Source organism: Pieris rapae, chromosome 15 (genome assembly GCF_905147795.1).
Source record: "Pieris rapae chromosome 15, ilPieRapa1.1, whole genome shotgun sequence".
NCBI classification, from domain to species: Eukaryota; Metazoa; Arthropoda; class Insecta; order Lepidoptera; family Pieridae; genus Pieris; species Pieris rapae.
The window spans coordinates 9,435,426-9,459,302 of NC_059523.1; the positions used below are offsets into that span (position 1 = coordinate 9,435,426).

The window sequence follows — 23,877 nt, forward strand, 5'->3', positions numbered from 1 at the left end:
ATGAATTTTTTTATAGCACCCTGGAAGGTTTAGATTCACAAATCTTATATACTTAAAAGAAAGTTTATTTTTAAATCACATCATTTATCATGTATGGATCTAAATTTCAACAAGGTAAATTTGTAGTTTCTATGCATAATTAAGTCTACACACAATCATTCGAGATTAATTTGTCATAAGCTCAAAATTATAACTAATAATAGCTCAATAAACTTTGTCATAAAAACAATATAAATAAAAAACGCTATTTTAAATTGAAACAATTGGTTTTAACAAAATTAAATTAATAACACTGTAAATTTAACTAAAATAGGATAGCTTAACCGAGATAAAAAAACCCGAAGGCTTACAATTATGTCTTAAATATCACACTGATTGATTTACCCCCTTATTTATAAATTGCTCCCTTTTAAAAAAGTACTTATCTTTTTTTTCATCAGTACTTTAATTTAAAAAATACTAATTTGTTTCTTTTCATCAGTTTGAGAAAAAGAGACGAAAAGTACTTTAATTTAAAAAGTACTCATCTCTTTCTTTTCATCAGTTTGAGAGAAATAGACGAAAAGTACTTTAATTAAAAAGTGCTATTTTTTTATAAACTGGGGGTAATCCTTATTTCAATACAGACTCAGCTACTGGTTAATTCAGCATCTTTGTGCTTAGAATAGACACATATTTTAAATGCAGTACCACAACATCGATTTTTTTTGTTGCCATATTTTTTTTTCAACACATTATTCTATTTTTTATACTTAAGTATGAGCCATACATTTAAGATATATTTGGTATAAATTTGATATTAAACACCGCGCAATTCCGTCGCCATTTTTATTTAAAATAATTTTGAGGTTTGTCCTTGAACGGCAACATCGACAACTCTGGCAATACTCTCAGATAGAGAAGTGGTTTTATGATGTTTATGATGAAATTCAGTGAATAAAATGTCGTAATGTTGTCATCGGGTATAGATGCTTCTGCGCAGCGCAATCCGTAAGTTATAACAAAAGTCAAAAGGGCTGAAACTACGAACGATCTCTTGTATGTGTCGTGGCGAAATCTGAAAAGATCAATCAATATAATTTAAAAATAATCAGTAGACTTTAAAATCATTTATCAAACAAAAAGGCAAGTAGGCGTTAGGTCTTATCCGGTTTCCATACGATGTTTTCCTTCGCCGATCGAGCGATTGCTAATCTGCACTGTCGGGGATCGAATCTAATATATCAGGGATAACAGTCAGGATAGAAAACACTCATTTTTTTTTCATTATTCAATGTTAGTAAGTAATAATAAATCATAAATATTCATTAAAAATTAATGAATAAACACAATATGACCAAAAGAGACGATAGAGTACTAAATATAGACATAGATATCACAGTAAATCCAATATTTATTAATAAAGAGGACTGAATACACAATTTGAGAAAAAGTACTTTAGCACCAAATCCAATCTTTATTATTTAAGAGTACTTAACACTAAATTTGATCACTATATATATAAAATATCATAAATATATATATGCGAATCATAAATAACTTACCTCGCAACGGCTGGAGTAACGAACATAGACCATCCGAGCATTGCACCCGTGCATTGGACCATTGCGAACATTGGAGTTGTTGAAACATGGATGTCTTCTGGATTATCACACCAACGGAAAGCCTAATAAATATATTTTAATTATAGTATTGTCTTTTATTAACATAACTTCTACACATTTAAAGAAAATCACTTTACAGATTACATATTTAAATTTAATTACAATATATAACTATATTCCGTAAAAAAGAGTTTTTCTTTAAATATTTTAATTAGTTTTCTCTGTAAAGGTAGTCTATAATCTCGAAATGTATAACGATAGTAGATAATTTGAAATGGCTATATTTATCAATAGTCAACGCATGGTCACTTCATGCGAATTGTTGTGACAATGCGGCGTTTAAATCTGGCTGTGGCTATAAAATTACAATTATATGAAGTATTGTAAGAATCATAACACTTGATTTAAACTTAAGTTAAGATAAATTAGAAAAAACAAACAATTTTTTTTTATTTTGAACAATATATTATTAAAATATAATTATATAACCTTGTATAAAATATAATTGTTTTGTATATTATATTTTTGTTATAAATTCACTTACCAATCTCACAGTATATTCGGGATCAATTCCACTCAATACCAATGTATAAAATGCAACGAGACACATTGCAATAGCTGTCACTGCGCATGTCATGTGAAATTTAATTGATTGCTTTGGTGAATATTTCAAGTAGGAGCCATATTGCCATATATAGGGATCCGATATATATATGCATAGTGCTGGAGCCAGGAACGCACCTGAAATAAAAAGGCATAGTCGATAATTAATTGTGCGAGCTGAGAAAATTATAATAATTTACTAATTTTCATAGATTTTGTTACTCGTAGTACTAAAATATATCTTTAATGTCCACAGTATGCTGAATATAAATTTGTAATTAAAGGATTCCTCAAACTGTATTATATTTATATATTGTAACCTAGTTTATTTTATATAAAAAAAATCCGTGGCGCTACAACCTCTTTAGGTCTTGGCCTCAGATTTTTGTATCTGTTTCATGATAATTTTTAAAATAATAGGCAAGTAGGTGATCAGCCTCCAGTGCCTGACACACGTCGTCGACTTTTTGGATCTAAGACATGTCGGTTTCCTCACGAAGTTTTCCTTCACCATTCGAGCAAATGTTAAATGCGCACATAGAAAGAAAGTCCTTTGGTGCACAGCCGGGGATCGAACCTACGACCTCAGGTATGAGAGTCGCACGCTGAAGCCACTAGGCCAACACTGCTCTTGTTTATTTTATATAGTTAGCTATTTTACAAATTGACCAACAAAAATAAGTGTTTGTAGTTCCAGAGATTAGGACAAATTAAAACCTTGAGCTTTAGTTGCTTCATGTAGCTTTTGTAAGATACTTATCCAAAAAATTTTTTAAATCAGTCCAGTAATATAAAATAATTTTTATTTATTTATAACATAAACATATATTACCAATTATTGCTCCTATAATACACTGGTGTGGAAAGTGTGTACCTATGTACATCCTTGCCAACATCACACTAATCAGTAGACTTCCAAACAATGGGTATACGGCATACTTCCAAATAGACGTCTTCCATTTGCTGAAAATAATTTCAATAATTATATATTTTACCTACTAATTGTACATAAATAAGATCCCTTTTTAAGCAAAAGACCTTTACATATCTTCTAAACTTGATAAGAATAAAGCATACTGGTTAATGTTGCTTACCGATCATTAAAAATGTGAGAAATCCACATAATAGCAAGAACTAGAACGGAAGCTGCAGTAGCTGTATGCCCAGAAGGATTTCCTGGCCCCGTTTCACATGTTTGAGATGTTTGTAACAACTTAGGCCTTTCAGATCCTATATAGTAGTTTGTTTCTTGGACCCACCAGTATGGTCTGTCTTCTAGGAACCACCTGAAAAAAATTTTGAACGATAATGCATTGATCAAAAGAAATAAAATTAATAACAGAAATACATCCCCCAACTAGGTAAGTGATTTTGCAGAGGGTTTTATTCAGAGTTAAACATGTGTTTTTGCATTGGAAATAACAGAAGACTTACTTAAAAACAAAAAAAAATGTAGTCTGTATAATGCTCCAATGAACTTGGTGAATAATTTATTAGTTACAGTAGAACAATGCCATTGAAAGTACACTTGACTCACAATAATTTTGAACTACAGGGATAGAGAGAACTAGAGATAAATTTAAAATTACCAAGAGAAAATAACCATTACAAATTCTAAGGAGTAGGAAAACCCAGTTTTTTATTAATTATTGCATGTTGACAAGTGCATTTGAATATATTTCTTTAAAAGCAAATTCGATTATTGAAAAATCTTTTACATACCATTTTAATATGCAATTTAGCCAGCCACCAAATGATGTGACAAGTAAGAGCTGTGAAGCAAATACAGAGTCCACAAATGATATAACTGGGAACAATATATCGAGTACATTGTTTGGATTATAGAAATTGTTCACTTGCTCTAAGAATGGAGCATAATCTGAGCACCTGGAAAATTTTATAAAATATTGTCAGTATAATTACTAGTTCACTGTTATAAATAGTTTGAGGAATAATGTGATAATAAATTTCTATTTTTAGAATTCTCTTTGTAATTCAGAAAGTTTATTAGTTTTCTTGTGCTATATTATTTAAAAAAGCTTATATCCTTTTTTTGTCATTATGGAATATCTACATAATTATCAGCTAGTATATGTGGGCTAATAAAAATAGTAAAAATAGTTCTCAAAAGGGCTTTTGTAATAAATCAGTCTCTCAGAAATATATATATCCATTAACATTTAGAAAATAAAAAGCAACAGAAAGGAAAAATCAATAATATTACCAATATTGGATAAGTTGGATGCAGGTAACTCCGAGTGCGTACAAATGTTCCTTCATGGTTCCGATTTCTTTTTCACAACTTTAAGAGATGTTAAAATATTTACTTCAATTTAAAACATTTTGTGTGTGTAAAAACATCGAAGATCAAACAAATATTACTGGAAATTGGAATTTAAATAAGTCGCCCTATTAAATGTCACACGGCGGCCGGCACACTGAAAATTGAAATTTGAAAATTTTTCAATGTCAATGTCATATTGAATTCATTTATTGATTATTTTGTTGTCAAATTTTGTATCATTAACAGATTTTCTGACTATTGGAATAAGAAAATGTAAATTTTTATTTGATTGCAGATATAAATATTAAATAAAATTCACAATATTGCTTAGTATTAATGTTTGCTGCCGTAAAAGTGCCGTAAATGAATATGGCAAATATTAATTGTGACCATGCGACATCTAGCGGTTTGATACAAAAGTATAAGGTTAAAGAAATCATTTTTACTATACGCTACTTAATCAAAGATGGCATTGCTCAGCTTATGACACTTTAATTAATTTTGGAAGACACAATTGTTGTAATTAAATAAAATTGACAAAACAAGTTATTGTGACAATCACGTTATTATATGTAAATTATTAAATTTGTTTTTTAGCAGCTAAGGCTACTCAATAATAGATGCCACTTTATGTTAATTGTTAAAGATTATTTAAAGGAGACAAACAGTTTTCTTTATTTGAACAATTTTATATATATTAAAACAAAACTTTCTTAATGTATATTTAATAAAACGACTCTTATCTGTTATCACCTTTTTGCTTTGATTTCGTATATCTATAATCTATATTCTGACCAAACATAAAAATTCTACCGACGAACTCATCGCCTCCATTTAAAGTATGCACTTCTCTTGTTTAAGATAATGAAAAACTAAGAGTCCGAGATTATTTTTTAGAACTTAGAGCGTGGGAGAGTGTTTTACCTATTCCACTCGCCCGCTTTACGCCTTTGATAAGAGAACTGACTAATAAAATCATTTTTTAAATTTCTCTAATTACTGTATGTTCTTTTGAGTCATATGGTAGTATTCTGTATATAAAAAAAAATGGTTTTTCTTAATTTAATAATCATATGGCCAAAATATAGCCAAATGGTTTATACTAAGTAAAAGTCACTTGAAAACTTTCTTTTAAAACCGTGGGTTAACGGGCTGGAGGTCAATTAGTGTCCGCTGCCCTTAGACACACTTGCAGAAGGCTCGCAAGTGCTTTGCCGGCCTTTAGAACGGCCTATTTGATATAGATATGAATACACATATATTAGAAATTTGTAATCATTACTTAACATTTTGTCTGGTTCAAACTCAACAAATAGGTGTAAAATATGTTATAAATAAATAGCGTACCACCTCCACACCACCTAACCATAGCCTCATTTATCTTTAAATAAGGAAATTAGATTTTTATTTTCACAGTGGATGCAAGAAAATCCTTTGAATTTTTCTTTAAAATGAAAGCAAAATAATTTCGTGAAATCGCGGGTTGGACGCGCTAATCGCCACTAGATGGCGTTAAACCCCCGAGGCCAGTGAAGCTGGATTATTGTTTTAATAATTGAGTATTATACTATGGTAGCTGTAGGATCAGCGACAAAGGTTCTTCTTAATTCACGTAAATGAATAGATTAGAGGTTATTTTGTGTGAAGCATACTCGATCTAGGACAAATATTAAACATTATTAAGCTCCAAAATTTATTTTTTATTTTTAATATACAATACCGAAATTTACAAATATTAATTTGGTGTCTTCTCTCTATCAACATTTTTTTCCTTTTCCATTATAATCCTAGAGTAACTAGAACCAAAAGACTTCTATACGTACTGTATAACGACTCCCTTATTTGCTACTTTTAATAGTCCAGTGAATAGGCTGTCTCACTCTTACAATTTAATTACGTACGTTTGTTTATCATGCCCTTAATTAGGTTTAAGTTTATATTTAGTTTTTTTTATAGAACAGGAGGAAAACGGGCAGGAGGCTCACCTGATGGTATGTGATACCGCCGCCCATGTAAATAAAACTACTAGTTTTAGTTTTATTTATATTTTGTGGTCGCTTGTTTAATTTTTTCCCTTGCTCACTTGCTTATGTTCTAATACGATCGACGTATATGAGTCTTAAATTTGAGATGTCACATTTTCTTATATAATTTTTATATTTATGTCACAAATACACACGTTATCTTTACAGCCAATGCCAATGCGACAATGTGGAGAAACATTTAAATAAATATAATAATGTACATACAAATTAGATACATAATAAACACAATATCGCTACTGTGAATTCACTCTGCGAACATATGTTATGATAGTATCAGAGACAGCATAAATATATAATATTGCATTCACGTTGTTTTACAACTTATAAATAAAATAAAACAAAAATATTTTAACAAGCCGAAACAGCAAGAAAATACAGAGAACATAGAGGAAACTAATTAAACAATCCTTCGTCTCACTGTAATCTAATCCGAATAAAAATGAATATAATAGATTTTTTCCCCTTATCTATTATATTAATACGATTGGTGCCAAGCAAGGTTCTCTTTTCCTCCTTTATCCCCTTGGAACCTCCAACCTTGCCTTTTAAAAAAAACAACATAAAGTCCTTATGCCTACAGAAGTTAGTGAAATATTTAACAACATGCCAAGATATATTATATAATTTATGATTATCACGTTTGACATGCCACTTTTAAATACAAGCATAATGTTAAGCCAGGGCTAATTACAACCACAGTACACACGAATTACATTTAAAACATACCTTGTTCATTAAAAAAAATTGATATTTTCTTTATTTTTTAAATAATTCTTATTGTGTGTGTTTCTAGGTGTGTGTTTTGTTAGTTATAAATGTTATGTCTATGCTGTCTTTATAAGCATGTCAAGAACACGCCCTGTTCTGAGAAACTTCTAGAAAGTCGGGTATGTCCTACAAGAATAGGTGCTATTTATATATTTATTGTAATAGGGCATGTACTATACCATAGATATTATATTTTCAACCATAAAAAGTACTAAATAGCATATCTACTATATATTACACTTGTAAGACACAAAACAAATTAGCTTCTATATAAATATAATTTACACATAAAGAAATATAATATGGTAAACAAAAGCCTATCAATTTCTGCAAAGCAAACAAAAACAGCACTTACGTTGCCCGGGGTACTCGAGGCGCGAATAAACTGACTTTCAGCAAATTTAATCTTTGAACATTGGGACGGAATTATGGAAATAATGTCCGCGAGATATATCTTAAGATAAAGTTGTCTTAAGAATGCTATGTTATTCGATATTAGTTACTTAGTACTGGGTCTGAGTACGTACTAAATCGTTTGTGCGATCTATAATTTAAAATGTAGGGAAAATTAATATACTTAGCTTTCCCTCGCAATATATTTATGAAAATATTATGTATGTATACAAAAATAGTGATAAGTTTACTAGAATAGAACAGAAGCACAATGTTAATACTCGGAACAAACTTCAGCTGCAATTTCCCCGTACTAGACTAAATAACGTTAGTAATTCTTTTTTGGGAAAAGGAATACTTAAGATAAGATATTGGCACAGTTGAACTGTCATTTTCATACAAAGATCTATCCACATACACCGATCTGACTTACCATGGATAACTTGTACCGACAGATGGCTATTACAATCCGTCGATTGGTTATTGGCACACTTTTATCAATATTTGGATGAATATGTCTATGTCAGACGGTAAAACGTGGATTGATATCGGTTATTGGGTTTGGGGGTTACAGACAAAGAATTCGACGGCGTCTGTCAGGCACAGGATTAGATTGACAAATGATCATTAAACAGATAAAGAACTCTAAAGTCCAAACCTAAAAAGGTTATTATATTAATTATGTTACAGCCCACTTATAGAAGGTAAATAATTTTATAAACCTAAATTCTACACTAGATAGAACAAAGGCCCATATCCGAAAGTTTAAAAAATTAATAAATACATATCCGCCAATATTTCCTGCATGTACACCGACCCATTTCTCGTAAACGCCGTATGATCACATAGAATTATTGTATTAAAATATAATCTCCCCCCTCCCTGAGGGGGCACGTTCTATCTATCTCGCTCTAACACAGGATTACAGCTATGTAAGTATCTAATATCAAGGTAATATTCCCCCGTACCCGGTCTTTGAGTCAAGCAATGTCGTGGGTTCACTTCTAGGAATAACAATTGAATTTACTTAAGAAAATAAGTCTATTTGCCTCATGGCCAATTGATAGTCTGGATTTAGTTTATAATGCTTATATTATTTATAATAAATTCATAATAGGTAGAAAAATTTAAATTTGTTAAGCTGTTTTAGAAACATTGGCACAGTCGAGGATTTGTCATTTTGTTAAAAATAAACAAATCACAAATTTACCTTTTGATTAAATTTAAGTATATTATTAATATTTAAATGAGTCCCTTTCCGCTGCTTGGACCTACACTAGACGTGTTTCTATGTAACTATAAAGTAATTTATGATAACTTTAATGGTCATGACTTTTTATTAAGAGCAATAAGAAAATTATGACGTTAACCAACCCACGATTTAAATGAGACAATGAAATACGACCTGGCAATTGTCAAAGTTGCCGCCAAAACAGCACAGACAATGCAAAGGGTTTTTTGTTTCTGGCCGTAAAGTGTGGTAGTGTATCTGGGTTGCAATATAACAATAATTTACTACTGTAAAGTGAAAATAATACGTCAATAAAATAATTTCTCTTCGGGCGGCGACCATTTTGTCGCAAAGCAATTAGTTACGCTTGGAAATTAGGTAAAAGCAATGTTTTTGTTTATTGTCCTTGAATTTGCCTAATTTTTATTACTACAGGGTTCTTGGGTCGTGTTTGAAAATCCCCGTTTTAAATTTTTGTTGAAAGTCCCGCTAATAGAGAAAAATATTTGACTGTCTCTTTGATATTTTTTAAATATAGGTAAATAAATTATTGCCGAAGCAGTGTCGGCCCAGTGGCGTAGTGCGACTCTTATGGCTGAGGTCTTAAGTTCGATTCCTGGTTGTGCTGTTTGTATGTGCGCATTTAATATTCGCTTGACCTGTGAAGGAAAACATCGTAAACCTGCTTGCTTCAGACCCAAAAATGCCGTGTGTCAGGCACAAGAGGCTGATCACCTACAAGCCTACTAGTTTGACAAATGACCATGAAACGGATACCGAAATCTGAGGCCCAGACTTAAAAATGTTGTAGCGCCATGACTTGTTTTTAATCTTATGATAGTTTTCGCAATAGACGAGATCGCGAGTTATTTGTTTTGTTATCAAATATACGGAACTTAAACTGATTATAGACACTGTCTTAGCTATTTTTAAATGTGGTTTGTGCTTTACCGCAAAGGTTTACTTTATTATCGTGCAATAAACGCTGTTTCTACAAACAGAGACAATTGTTGTATGCTCTTGCAAAGATACTACAATTTTTGGCAAGAGACAAAAATATGTTTTTGTTTTCCACGCATGGACACTATCAACTCTCAAAACAAAAACTTGGTGATCAAAAAGAGTGGCAGAGTACATTTCTGTTTTTTTATGTTCATAAGTGTGCATTGTGTTACCTATATGAATCAATGATTTTTTAATTTGAATGCCGGAGGGCTCACGAATAGGTTGCCGGCCGTTTATATATCAATAACATTTCATTTATACTTCAAGTTAAAAACGCCGTATCAGCTAGACTAAATAACTGTCGGGTTAACAAATCAAAACAAAGTTAATTCTCATTTATCCACTTAGAACCGGTTATATCCGCCCCTAAGCCGGCTAAATCCGGATAAATAGTCTGTCAAATTGCCGCGTGGGGGCGGAACGGGCACCTGCGACCCTCTTTTTTATTATTTCGAAAATGGATTGCTTAATCGTTGTCTGTTTTGACAGCGCACAAGTGATAATAGTCTATTGTCAATGGAGTTAACTTTTTTAACACCATAATCTGTATTTATTGCGTTATAGTGTGTATAATAATGATAATTTGTTTGCAAGATGGTACAAAATTGTCTTGCAAATTTATTTGACATAATTAAAAGGTAGTTTATTTTGTAGTTACATATAATATTACATTGGTATATTATAGTCGATTTTATCACTATGTTATCATTAAAATGTATTACTACATTATCAAATTAATATTAATTATAATACCAACCAATAACAGAATAATATTTTTGCTCAAAAGTATTATTAGGTCCATTTTTAAAAACTCTAGTAGTCTTTGTTTTTGGTCAATTATTAGAAACGTTGATAATATTTATATAAATCAGATGATCTCAGTCTTAAAATTTACTTAATAATTTCTCTTCCTCGTAATTTATTAATTATGACTCTTTAACCCTAAGATGTTTAATAATATATAATTGTACATAAAAAGAAAGTCATTAGGCATCGAACCTATCGTAACCTCAACACTGCCAGTTACCTACTTGATAAATATAAATCAATACGCATCCTTTGAAATTATTTTTTTACTTCAATGACTAATAAGAAATGCATTAACTAAAAAGCGAAATGTGGACATAAAAATAAGCTCCATAATGTGACATCAGACATTTTAAATAGTTTTAATAGTTCAAAGTCTTTATTCAGATAGCAAGCTATAGATATCATGCTTAACTGACGTCATTTGGGAAGCTTGTTCGACTGTGATTTATAAGAAATGTGTTTAACAATTATATTTGATGAGAAAGGTACGTACAGATTTATTAATTATAAAATAAAAAAATAATAAATCAGTGGCGCTACAACCTCTTTTAGGTCTTGGCCTCAGATTTCTGAATCTGTTTCATGATCATATTTAAATCTAATAGGCAAGTAGGTGATCTGTCTCCAGTGCCTGACACACGTCGTCGACTTTTTAGGTCTAAGACATGTCGGTTTCCTTACGATGTTATCCTTCACCGTTCGAGCATATTTTAAATGCGCACATTATTTATAAAATTAAAGTCCATTAGTGCACAGCCCGGGATCAAACCTACGACCTCAGGTATGAGAATCGCACGCTGAAGCCACTAGGCCAACACTGCTCTGCTGCTTATAAAATAAACAAGCAAAAAATGTGATTTGAAAGTTTTTAATGTTTATTAATGATTACAATTATACTATTTACAATTTTCTTAACCTACATAGTAATAATAAAAAAAACAAATTAAAAAAGAAGTACCTGTTGCAGTGTAACTTTATTCGTTGCGCCAACTCTAGAGTCACCAGGCGCCAACTCAACAACTTAAGTCTTTAATTAGCGCGTGCGCCCGTGAATCCTACCGAGCAAGTCTTTGCTCCAAAAAGCAATTAAAACAACTAAAGTGGAAATGGGCGGGGAACATGCAAAGCGGAACAAGAAAGTACAAGACTGATCCCAAGGTAAAATAAACGTAAAAGAAGACTACTTCGCATAGACTAAATTAAGGAACAGCCAGTGGTACGTGCCATAAAAAGACGCAAACCTACAAAGAATGAGGTAGAAATATAAATGTGTTGGAGTGTAATAATAATATTTGTTATTAATTTTCAAATAATAATATAAATATAAACAATGCATTATACTGTCATAGACATTATAAGGACATAGATTAATTAATTAATTATTATTATTAAATTGTGAGATGATTCCGAGCAAATATAAAATAAAATATAAATCGGGGTAAAATAAAGTGGTTAAAAATGTTAGCGCATTATCTGACCGCAGCATTATTTCTATTAAAAGCGTTCCCAATATGTCACAGAAGCAAAGTTACAATTAGCTGTTTTGGGGTGAGATAATGTGATACTCTTGTTATGGAGTTAATTGAAAGCTTTTTAAAGCTCTTGTGTAAATGTCATTAAAAGCACTTTGTCGATTGATGGCCGATATTCTTATTTTTGATAAGATTTTATAAATTTCAAATTCAGTATTTACAATATTCTTAATCCACATACAAAAAAGTAACAATATTAATAAAAATTAAATTAAAACAAATTTAAAAGGTTGGGTCGTTGCAACAATGTACCCTGATATTTTCCTTTGGGACGTGCAAGGTAAAAATACATCAAGTACATCACAGAATAAACCGAAGTCTGTAGTAGTCTGAAGTAGTTCGATCGGGGTCGCACGCAAATACTGGGCTTATATTCTAGTTCATATGAATTAATGTTTAAAGCTTAATACTAGAAATTAGTTAAATAAAACACGGGTTTATGTTATACCTAAGCGAGTCTATTTGCTAATAGTGTCCAAATTGAAACTACTTAGATTCAATTGACTTCCAAAAAGAGCAGGAAATGATTCTTTTATTGACTTGCCACATAATATATAAATGTGTTTTCTTAAATTTTTTGCATACATTTTCTTTGTTTCATCGATAGTGTTTTCTTATATAAAATTCACAACTGGCAACCCACTGTCAAGGCGTGTTCGCCATTCGTCGTAATAAAAAAGAAAAAAGGATTGTCGTTTGATTCCAATTTTGAATTCAATCTACGCGGGTCGACGCCATGATTTTACTTTCATTGCCGCCGTGGGACGTTGCCGACTAGTTGAGGGACGCTCGAATTATTAATAATAAATAAGATAATCCCTGTTCTATGATTAATATTGTCTTTTTTTCTTTTTGAAACGATACTTCCTTTATATTCCATTGTTAGTATTTCTTTTCGCTTACTAAGAAACCAGTAGTAGATAACGACACGCAAATTAAAAGCGATCAATGTTTCACCAGAAATATTTATTGCCCCGAGAACCCATTTTACCACGTTTACAACTTAACCAGAAAGAAATTGTAACAATTTCATCCGTTACAAATCGTGGCGACGAAAGCTATACAAAATGCATAATAGGCCATAAACAAAAGAAAAAAAAGTTTAGATGGAAACATTTTGACGTTTCAAGACAGTGACGTTTATGATTGCGTTCGGGGTTTTGTTCAAAAGAGGTTTTATAGGTGTGTCCCGCAGAGCGTATGTTGTTAATATAGCTACCAGTAGCAAATGATTAGTTTCGGTAACCATTTTAAGTGTAAATAATCTTGTTGTCTATTGTATTTTGTTTATGGTGTAGGTGAAAGATGACTAAACGGTTTGAATAGTATATTCACGTAGGACGCAATGGTAGCAAAAAAGGAAGAAAGAACCCTTACAATAAAAAATGTGACTTACAAAAATGCATTCTAATTATCTTGCATACGTCTTATTCGTTGAGTAAAAAAGCTAAATTTATTAAGGAAATATTTTCAATTGAAAAAAGTATATCACTTAAATTATTAACCCATTGTATTTCACAAAAAACCATATCACATAAAGACGAAATAACTTATTGGAGTGTGGTGGTTTTGCCTGTACTTCTGACGTATCGTAGGTATGTGTGTACTATGAATGTCAAATCCCATATAATATATATTTGACGATTATTTAAATGATCCCAATCCTTGGGATTGATTTGCTCCAGTTCAAATATTTACGGCTAATTTACATTATAAACAATTTGTATGACTCAAAATTTATCGATTAAAAGGATTCGCCGAATGTTGCCAGTTCTTCTTACCCGCTCTACGCCCTAGACTTACGAACAGGCAGTTAATGTAAATCTAGATTCTATTAATATATTTTCTGTTGACGTTCATGGGTGTACTTCGTTATCTATATGATTAAACTTATTTTGAGTTGGTGTTATACGTAATGATTATTGAATTGGCAAGTATTTGGTTGCTATTAGCGACTAAGCATGTCCTATATATCCTGATCCTTTGATATAATGTTAAAATAATATCCTTACTCGAGTTATTTAAAGGCATTTTATTAAAATTATACTTGAAGTTTTTTTTAGAGATAATATATATATTAAAAATTAGAAATGAAAAGTCCAAATCCATCCCGTATTTTACTATAAATTCAACAATAATACAAAATTATCTCAAAATCTCAGAGCCCTTCACCTTTCACGGGCAATAAAAGTTTTCCTTGGGGAGGTGGCAACATTTTCACCCGAAAAAATAGTGTAGATTCCGGAATGATTGTTCCCAACTAGCCGTGATTCGGCGAGGGCGATGTTTACGACCCACCCGGATTAAATAATAAAAGTCCTTTTACAATATTTATCCTACTAATACTATTAAGGGTTTGGTTTCGAGTTGATTTACCACAGTAAACGCCATAGACTTAGTATATACGCCAGTATATACAAAGTCTATGGTAAACGCTATATAGATAGCGACTGCTGATATGACACACAAGGTCATATTGACATTAGTGCTGATAAAATATTATATAACAAACCTTTGTGTATGTCACAGCCAGCAATCTTAATTAGCCGTTCAATTAACAGTTCAGCTTCTTAACTAAACAGCGCTGTTTAACTAACGGCCTGAAAGATATTCAGCTATTTGATCAAACAGCTGGACAAATGACTTGGATCGATGATATTGCATGATTTGCCTTGTTGACAGTTGTTTTAAATTTAGTTACAATTTTTGCCACCTACTCAATATTGTGGTATAAAACCTGGGTTATCGCGAACGACAAAAATGAATGATGTAATAAGTTTATTATTATCAAACATTTTTAATTTCAAACACTATCTTTAGTTAAATACTTATACATTAGTTACAATAAACACACGAAAAACTATTTACTTATGTTTCCTTTTCAATTTAAAACCAAGGTCATAGGTGTAATTAGGTATTGTTTTGACGTTTATTATTTTGTTTAAGTATTAGATTAATTTCAGATATAAATATACAAAAAAGCCTTTACTGTTTTTTACCTATTTATCTGCATTGACTAATTTTTTACACTAAATTAACTAAATGAAGTTAAATCAAGTGGAAGGAACTGGTACTGCCAAGCCACCATCCAGACTCGGAGGTGAGAATAAAATGCAGAATCCTACTGGAAAGTCCACGTTTTATTTTTACAAAGTGTATTGCTGGGAGGATTCACAATGTGATCCAAGACTGTATCTTGATACACTTTGGATGAGGTTTTCACCTCTTTTTGACAAATATGTAGGTTTGTGAAAAAGAGGTGAAAACATAAGACATGCCCCATCAAACCATCACTGCAAGATGATGATCACGGTGTACCTTTCTGACTACTTCAGCAGCGATCTCTCCACCCTCTTTCACTGTAAATATTTATTTTGGGTATTTTTTTTATAGGGTGGTCATCAGGTAAGCCTCCTGCCCGTTTGCCCTGTTCTATAAAAAAAACAGTACGATATACGAACATACGGCTAATACCAAGCTATACTATCCTTATATATATATATATATATATATATATCTTTAACACTTCATTGCATTAATTTGATGATGAACACGAAGAAATATGTAAAATGGCGTAAAAATTAAATACATTTTTAAAATGATATACGTGTTCCAATTTCAAAATGATTAAAAAGTTTAAAAAAGGAAATGATTTATTGAACAGTATTCATGGCCAGACTAGTTATATTGCGTTTTAATATTAACTTAATGTTAAAGTTACAAATGTTAATATTTTTAGTTTTCCCAATGACTTTTGTCTTACAATTGGGATTAAAACGGAAAATATTCTTAAACTGCTGTAGCATAATAAGCGTAACAGGAATAAACCTCGCGTAGCATTCTCGTAGCAAGCAATTGATATTCCTTAGAAACAGTTGCAGTCTTGTATTTCTATTATTAATAGCTGTTTGATGTCACAAACTCATCTAGATTCATCATCTCATCATCATTCATCTCTCAGCAGGCACTTGTGTATCCAAATCTGTCAGATGTGACGAAGCACCACATTGTGTTAAATGTGCAAGCGAGAACATGGTAGCGAATCACTTGTTTGGTGCGAGAAATTGCAACCCTACTGTAAAGACTTCTAAGGCGATGTCAATGTAATGTAAGATGGTTGCTGCAGCAGCCAGTCGCGGGGCTCTTGGTAGAATGCTTACGCGATCCCAAGTTACCCCAACGTGATTGGTGGGAGTGGTTTAGTGGGTAGGGATTTAGAGCGAGTCCCACACTCTGTGCGGAAATGCATTCCTCTCAATAAAAAAGGCACTTGTGTATCTAAGTGTATCAAAACAAAATTTAATTCAGTAAAGAAATAATTTAAAGACAAATTATGTCAATGTTACATTATACATGTAATTAATCAGTAACGCGAATGTCCGGATCTATGGTAACTAGAATCCACGTTAGAAGTTCGTAGACCCTTGTGTGAATACTTGCGGCGTTATTCCAACGCGAAATGGATGCGATGGCTGCCAATCTTGTCCCTTCCACGATTGGACCACCTCTGCCATCCTAAAAAGAAAAGATAACTGTCAACTATTAAAATCTGTGTTATCTGTGTAATGTAAGTGCACTATCGACCGACATGACTATTAGAGAAAGCGCTGCAGTGATAGCCTGATAGATGAAAAAAACAATAAGATATTTTTTCAGGCGACAACTGATTGGATTGTTAAACGATGACACTCAAAGTCAGAGATCTTGCGAGTGTGTTTTTTTTTATAGAACAGGGGGCAAACGGGCAGGTGGCTCACCTGATGTTAAGTGATACCGCCGCCCATGGACACTCTCAATGGCAGAGGCCTTGCGAGTCATTGTCACGCTCTTTTCTTGAAGGATGTTAAGTCAAACCGAAGTTAACATAAAATACTTTACACCAACTGTACTTTTTAAGTACAAATAACTATAGAAAATTAAAAAAAAAAACACTTTACAACGCACTTCGCGAATAAGTACGCATGTTATGGTTAGTAGCTATGGCAGAAATTTCTCGACATATCTCAACCAAATACAGAACCTATTACAGCAAATTCTAAATGTTGTCTCGAAAATTTTTCATATTAAAAAAATTACTCAACCCATACAAAATTGAAAAAAGGGATTTTAAGATAGGACAATTAATAATAAATGTCTTCTCACTACTATAGTTAGCACTTTTTTCTAGATGACATAAAAAGACATATCGTACAAACTCAAAGAGTATTCCATGTTTGGCTCGAACTTCGAAAGCTAACAACATCATTAAAAAAATATATTGGAGTTTTTAGTACTTAATTTAGTACTTGATTCACAGCTTAACGATTGCCTACAAAAAACCATTTAAAGAAAGTATGAAATAAATAAATATATGAATAACATTTGTTGCTATTGACAAGGCTGATGTTATGCTACAGACCACAAAGGTTTTTTAATGTCTAAATCCACGGGTATTTTGAATGCGCAAGAGTTGTTGCATTTGGGACAAGACTGCATATAATATTTAGAACTTTATTAAAATTATGTAAGTATTTTATAGCTAACTCCCTGACTGTATTCCCATCGGAGGTATTAAATAACTTGTAAATGTATAACTCAAAAGATAGCATTGGTAATTACGATAATTAAGCACTACTTACTTGAATATGACAATTAACACGCGCCCAGTTTTTTGAAACGCGCATGGTGAAACGACCATTTACGCGCAGCAAAATACGCGAGTCTCTATACACTATATGCAATTTTTCTTAATGTAATACATTTGATACTCACAAAGAAGTCTTCGCCTTTTCTAAAATGGTCGTTATCAGTGGTGCAAATTTGGTACAACTCAAGATGAGGGCCTATATCTTTTCGACACGCATCGCTGGATATAGAGGTGACATTTCTCAAAAGCAATTTGTTTGTCATATTGACATCCTAAAAACATATAAATTTAACTTACGAATAAATCACTAATTAAAACTGTAAAAAATAAGAAGAATATCTGGGTGTTAGAATGGATGCATTTAAAGTAGAACTATCATATACTAAAATCAATTATAGACAGATTTTTGTCTATAACAAAAGGCATTTAATATACGATTGTTCAGTCAAGCCGTATTTCATATATGTAATGGAAATATGGGATACAGCAGGCAAAAATAAATTTTCTAATATACAATTATTTGTAAAATAGATGTAAAGTTATTATGTGTACAAATTACCAATATGTAAACCAATATGAATATAAATAAACTAAGAAAACATTTAATTTAAATAAAGAAGATAATTAAATGTATAAAACTGCTATGTAAGAAACATAATATAAAAATAATAAAAATAATAATAAGAATTAAAAAAAATTGTATAAATGAATTAATGAACGAATAAATGAAGCAAAACAAGGTCCCTGATAAGCAAAAGTCAGGGGTGGGTTCGCAGCTCCATTAAAAAAAAAAATACAATTATTACAAAAATCAAGAGACTAAAAAAATCTATCAATAAACCAAAATTATGACGATTAAATAACTATGTTTATAGCATCTAATATTTAAAGAAAGTGCTCTCTCCATAGTAGCTTATCATTTAAACAAATCAAAAACACCACTATAGTGTCTGCAAGTATTACTGTAATATTAGTATTGTTTAACCAATTTAGAAGGGCATTAAACATCCATATCAAAATTAGTAGACTAAATAACGGCTGTCTGATAGCGGCTGGTTCATGTATATTATATTTCTCATGTTAATAACATAATATTTAATGAGAAAAAGTTTTGTAAACATTAAACAGGAAAACTATGACTAAACCGGCATGTTAGAACCAAAAATTAACGTGTGGCTCACAAAAAGCTTAAGGATAGAATAGGTTTATGTTGAAAGGGAAATTTACTGGTTTAACTTCCCGGTTATCTTAAGAATAAGTGATCAATGACACAATCTAGATTAATAGGACTGCAAGCTTCGGCTACAAAACAGGGCGAGAGTTTTGCAATAATAATTTGTTGTACTATTATATATTTCATTATTAAAATCTTCATTCTGGGTTCCATCTTCTGTTACTATAAGTGCTAGGGTTTTGCTGACTTTAACAAACACAATGTAAATGAAATTAATATAAACTTACAGATGGTCCTTTCCATCCAGAGAAAAGCATATTGGCTCCCGGTTTTGTACTTCTCAGAGGCAAGTCTATAGGTTGGATTTTGTCGGTAAATTTAATTGTACCGTTAAGTTTCACTACTGCCACGTCGTATTTATAGTGGCTGTGCTTGTGATGTACATGAATGATCTCAACTGGGAAACTAGTACCTGGTGCTGTCATGTCATTTGTACCCACCACAACATATTGTACTTTTCGGCGACGTAGACTGTATAAATACATCAAACGATCAATGACTAGATCAGTATTGGCCTAGTAACTTAAGCGTCCCTAAGCTCGTAGGTTCGACTCCTGGATGTGCACGATGGGACTTTCTTTCTATGTGCCCATTACCAAGGCGAGTTTTTCTTTCATTATTCGACAGTGAAGAAGAAAACCTCGTGAAGAAACCGGCTTGCCTTAGTGATCTTAAATTACCACCAGTGATTACCTACTTGCAAATGATCAAGAAACAGATACTAAAATCTGAGGCTCTTCCAAAAAATACCTACTGATTATTCATTTAAGAATACTTAGAATAAATAAATTATAAATAATGATTTATTTGAAAACGTAATAAGTAAACGAAAACTAATTAAACGATGCAAATGATAACAGTGGAACAGAAGTGTGGCAAGTCTGTGCCAAAAGCCATAATATTGATTAATAAATTAAAACCAAATAACAACAAATTTCATCGGAAAAATAAAATTACCTCATGCCGCATCTAGCGGCAGTTAGTATCCAATTCTTATACAAAATGGCGCCCGAACACATGTGACCCTTCTCAGATCTTAAGGATGCCTGATATGGCACCTCACCAATTCTGGCTTCTCTTGCTAAAAATTAAAATTATTTACATTAAACAGTATCAAGTCACTTTTATTTGAAACTGACCGGTACACCTACCACCTACATATACTGGTCTTGATGTCAAAACCTAACACAAACTTTTTAAAATAGGCCAAAGAAACACAAATATTAACAGTTTTATATCCCAGCTATTAACAGTTTTATTGGAAAGATCAATTGCCGTTTTTACTATTTTTCTTTACTTATTATTTATGTTTCCCAGCCACCTCTAGAATGGCTAGACCGATTTAGCTACATAGCTAAATCGGTCTATCCATTAGCCATAGCCATCTAGACAAAAAACAGCTATTTATATATATATATATATATATATATAGATATATACTGTATGTATATGTATATATATTATCATACAATTTCAAATAGTATTAAAAATATTACCCGAAACGACGGCGACGAGAAGTATAAGCAGGAGAGATGTAAACATTTTGAAAACACTAATTGAAAAATAGTTTTCGTGGCAATATATTACGCTTATGAACATAAAGTAGTATTCATAATAAAGCTATTTAATCTAGATATAGATATAGATATAATAGAGTACAACAAATATTTTTATATTAATTTTTATTATGTTTTTTAGTTGTGGTTTAGTTTGTGGGTTCAAGTTGTTCTCTTGTTGATTACTGAAATGAAAATCCTTTAATTATATTAATTATAATTTAATTATATTAACAATTAAACTACGATTATTTTAGTAACAAACTTTACTATTTCTAATTATAATTAATTATAAATTATCAACGTTGTTTTTAGTTCCTTTATATTGACGTTGAAATGAATAAAAGATAACAATTTTTAATTAAACAATGTTTTGTATGAATTTTCTACAATAGTATTTTTGGGACAAATTACCTGCAGGATAAAACCCGATTTAGATAATTCTTTGACTGTGTTCTCGATATAATATGATAGTATATAAAAAGGAAAATTCACTTCATTACGAGAATTATGTTTATAATTTTTGCAGCGAAATCATAAAAATTAACTTACTAGAATTAAAAAATATATTTTTTCGATTTATCTTTAAAAATACCAGTTTTTTAGTTGAAATATGTATAAAAGTGCCTTTAGTGTCTTTTTTATTATTTAAATTTCAAGGTTATCTTTCGTAAAGTAAAATAGTATATATAATAAGTAATATACTATTCTTTAGAGTAGAAACAATTTTAATACATATATTTGTCTAACAGAAAGTGGTTACAGGCACAAAACTGCCTTTAGACATTGAATGCCAAAATCGTGGATACAAAGTAATAGCCGGAATTCAAAACTTTTTATGGCGAAATTTTATTAAGTAAATATGTATGATTGTACATTATTATTTCTTTAAAATCATTTTTCGATACCGAGTGGTCAGCATACAGCACATTGAGTGTCGAATACTCGTATCCGAAAGCTAGGGATGGCAATGGTTTAAAAAATTAACGAGACTCTCGCACGGATGCGAGTGGACGGTACGGCTACTATGTCCCCGCTCCACTCGGATCCGAGAAAAGAGTTAAAAACGCTTAATTGAGGAACTTCGGACGTCGGGGTGATACGGGTGTAATTTCGTATTCTACTACCTCGACGTCCGATGATGAAACTCAGATGCAGCTAACCGAACCGCACTGAAATTAGTAGCAGATGAGTAGATAGTACATTAGGACTGTAAGAAATAAAGCATTAAATATCAATAAAACATTAAAAACTAATTTATCTTGAATCAATAGAAATACTGTAAGGAGTCTTAGTAATCTTCACTGAAATTTGTCGAAAGAAAACCTACTTCCAAAGTTTGCGTAAAAAAAGCATTCGTTAAAATTAAAATTAGCATGTACCATATACTTAAACAATGCAAGCAATGGTGGGGAGCACTCCACCAACTTAAATTCACTACAGTAAAAAATAAAATAAAATACGTTTATTTTGGAACATAAAATCATCAAGGTATCACTTATTCCACGTCATTAAATTTGAAACTGCAGGCATCCCTACTCATCGGCAATGAAGACAGGAGGTGCAGGCCGAAAGAAAAAGCCGGCGTAAAAAACTCTCAGTACTCTTTTAAAAAAGCAAATCATCTCAGTTTAGTTCTCTTTTCTTATTCCTGTTTTATTACCTTAATTTTTCTCCTTTCTTCTCTTTCCACTACCTTCAATGATGCGCCGTCTAACTAAAGACCGTAACAAACTGTTTTTTCTGGTGTAATATATATGTCCCGTAAAATTAATGTTTGAATAGTTGTGTTGTTCCTATGTCTACTACTTAATTATTTATTCAGACTTTGATAAACTTAAGTAACTAGAATACAGGTTTCATCCCGATATTCTTCTTTGGGACGTGCGAGGTCATCATCAGGTACATCACAGAATCAACCGCGGTTCAGTAGTGCGATCGGACTCGCACGTAAATATTTGGCTAATAATAAAGCTGTACAAAATGTATAATAGGCCATAAACAAAAGAAAAAAGTTTAGATGAAATCATTTTGACGTTTCGAGACATTGACGTTTATGATTGCGTTCGGAGTTTTGTTCAAAAGAGGTTTTATAGGTGTGTCCCGCAAAGCGTATGTTGTTAATATAGCTACCAGTAGCAAATGATTAGTTTCGGTAACCATTTTAAGTGTAAATAATCTTGTTGCCTATTGTATTTTGTTTATGGTGTAGGTGAAAGATGACTAAACGGTTTGTATAGTATATTCACGTAGTACGCAGTGGTAGCAAAAAAGCCTATTATTAAGAATGTGGTTAACATAAATGCATTCTAATTATATTGCATGCATTTTTTTCGTTGAGTAAAAAAGCTTAGTTTATCAAATAAATATTTTCAATTGAAAATAAATTTATCTCTAGAATTAATCCATTGTATTTCACAACAAAAAGTGTATCACATAAACACGAAATAACTGAACTGTGTGTATACTGTCTGGAACCCTGTAGGTCTCGTATGTCAAGTATGTCATCGTGTACCATGAATATCAAATCAGTATAATAAAAAACTAAAACATCAATTAATGTCAATGAACAAAATAATATTAATTAATAAAAAACACACTTTTAACGCAGTCTGTCATTTTTGGCCATATGAGGAGGGTAGGTCCACTATCGTTTACAACAAAGCATTGGCTATCAAGCAGCCGGGCTGTTTAAATTTGGTATTAACACTGTTCCTTATGCTACCCTAATTATATCTGTGTGTGTATTCTCGATTTTGGTCCTTCAACGAGAGTTGTTAGCATTTATATGGACATGTGAGTTTCATCATCAGACTTGCAGCGGACTACTTAGTTAAGCCCCGACGTACGTTGTCACACAACTAAGCGTTTTTAATGCAGTTTCTGTCGTGCACCACCACCATGTAGAACCACTGAAGTATTCCTTCCCGACTAAAAAAGCTCGCAGGAGGCCCCGACACGTACTAACGGATCCGGATGATCCAATCACAATAGCTAACGACAAATTAAAAGCCGCCCGCGCAGCTAATAATAATAACAGTTGCCATGAACAACAGATTAGGGTAAAAAACCGCCTTCGCCGGGGAAGACGAGGCCCTTTACTTCGTACTTCGCTAACTCCAGTACCTTAAGGCCAACAGCGAGATTTCTTTCATAAAAAAACTAAAGTATTTCAGTTAATAATTA

General features: G+C 31.8%; 1 protein-coding gene and 1 long non-coding RNA gene across 2 annotated transcripts; both read right to left on the reverse strand.

Annotated features, from left to right (window-relative positions):
* Positions 1-4,656, reverse strand: LOC111000369 (glucose-6-phosphatase 2). The gene is made up of 7 exons (XM_022269772.2): positions 4,432-4,656; positions 3,930-4,094; positions 3,302-3,493; positions 3,040-3,170; positions 2,149-2,345; positions 1,545-1,666; positions 1-1,057 (listed from the first exon to the last, which is right to left on the reverse strand). Exons 1-7 carry the CDS (start codon positions 4,485-4,487, stop codon positions 829-831), a joined length of 1,092 nt encoding a protein of 363 aa, XP_022125464.2. The 5' UTR covers positions 4,488-4,656; the 3' UTR covers positions 1-828.
* An 11,927-nt stretch (positions 4,657-16,583) lies between these two features.
* On the reverse strand, positions 16,584-20,679 carry LOC111004040. The gene is made up of 5 exons (XR_006750686.1): positions 20,632-20,679; positions 20,093-20,216; positions 19,363-19,606; positions 18,027-18,173; positions 16,584-16,790 (listed from the first exon to the last, which is right to left on the reverse strand). It is a non-coding gene; the product is annotated as an uncharacterized LOC111004040 (long non-coding RNA).
* Positions 20,680-23,877: the final 3,198 nt, after the last annotated feature.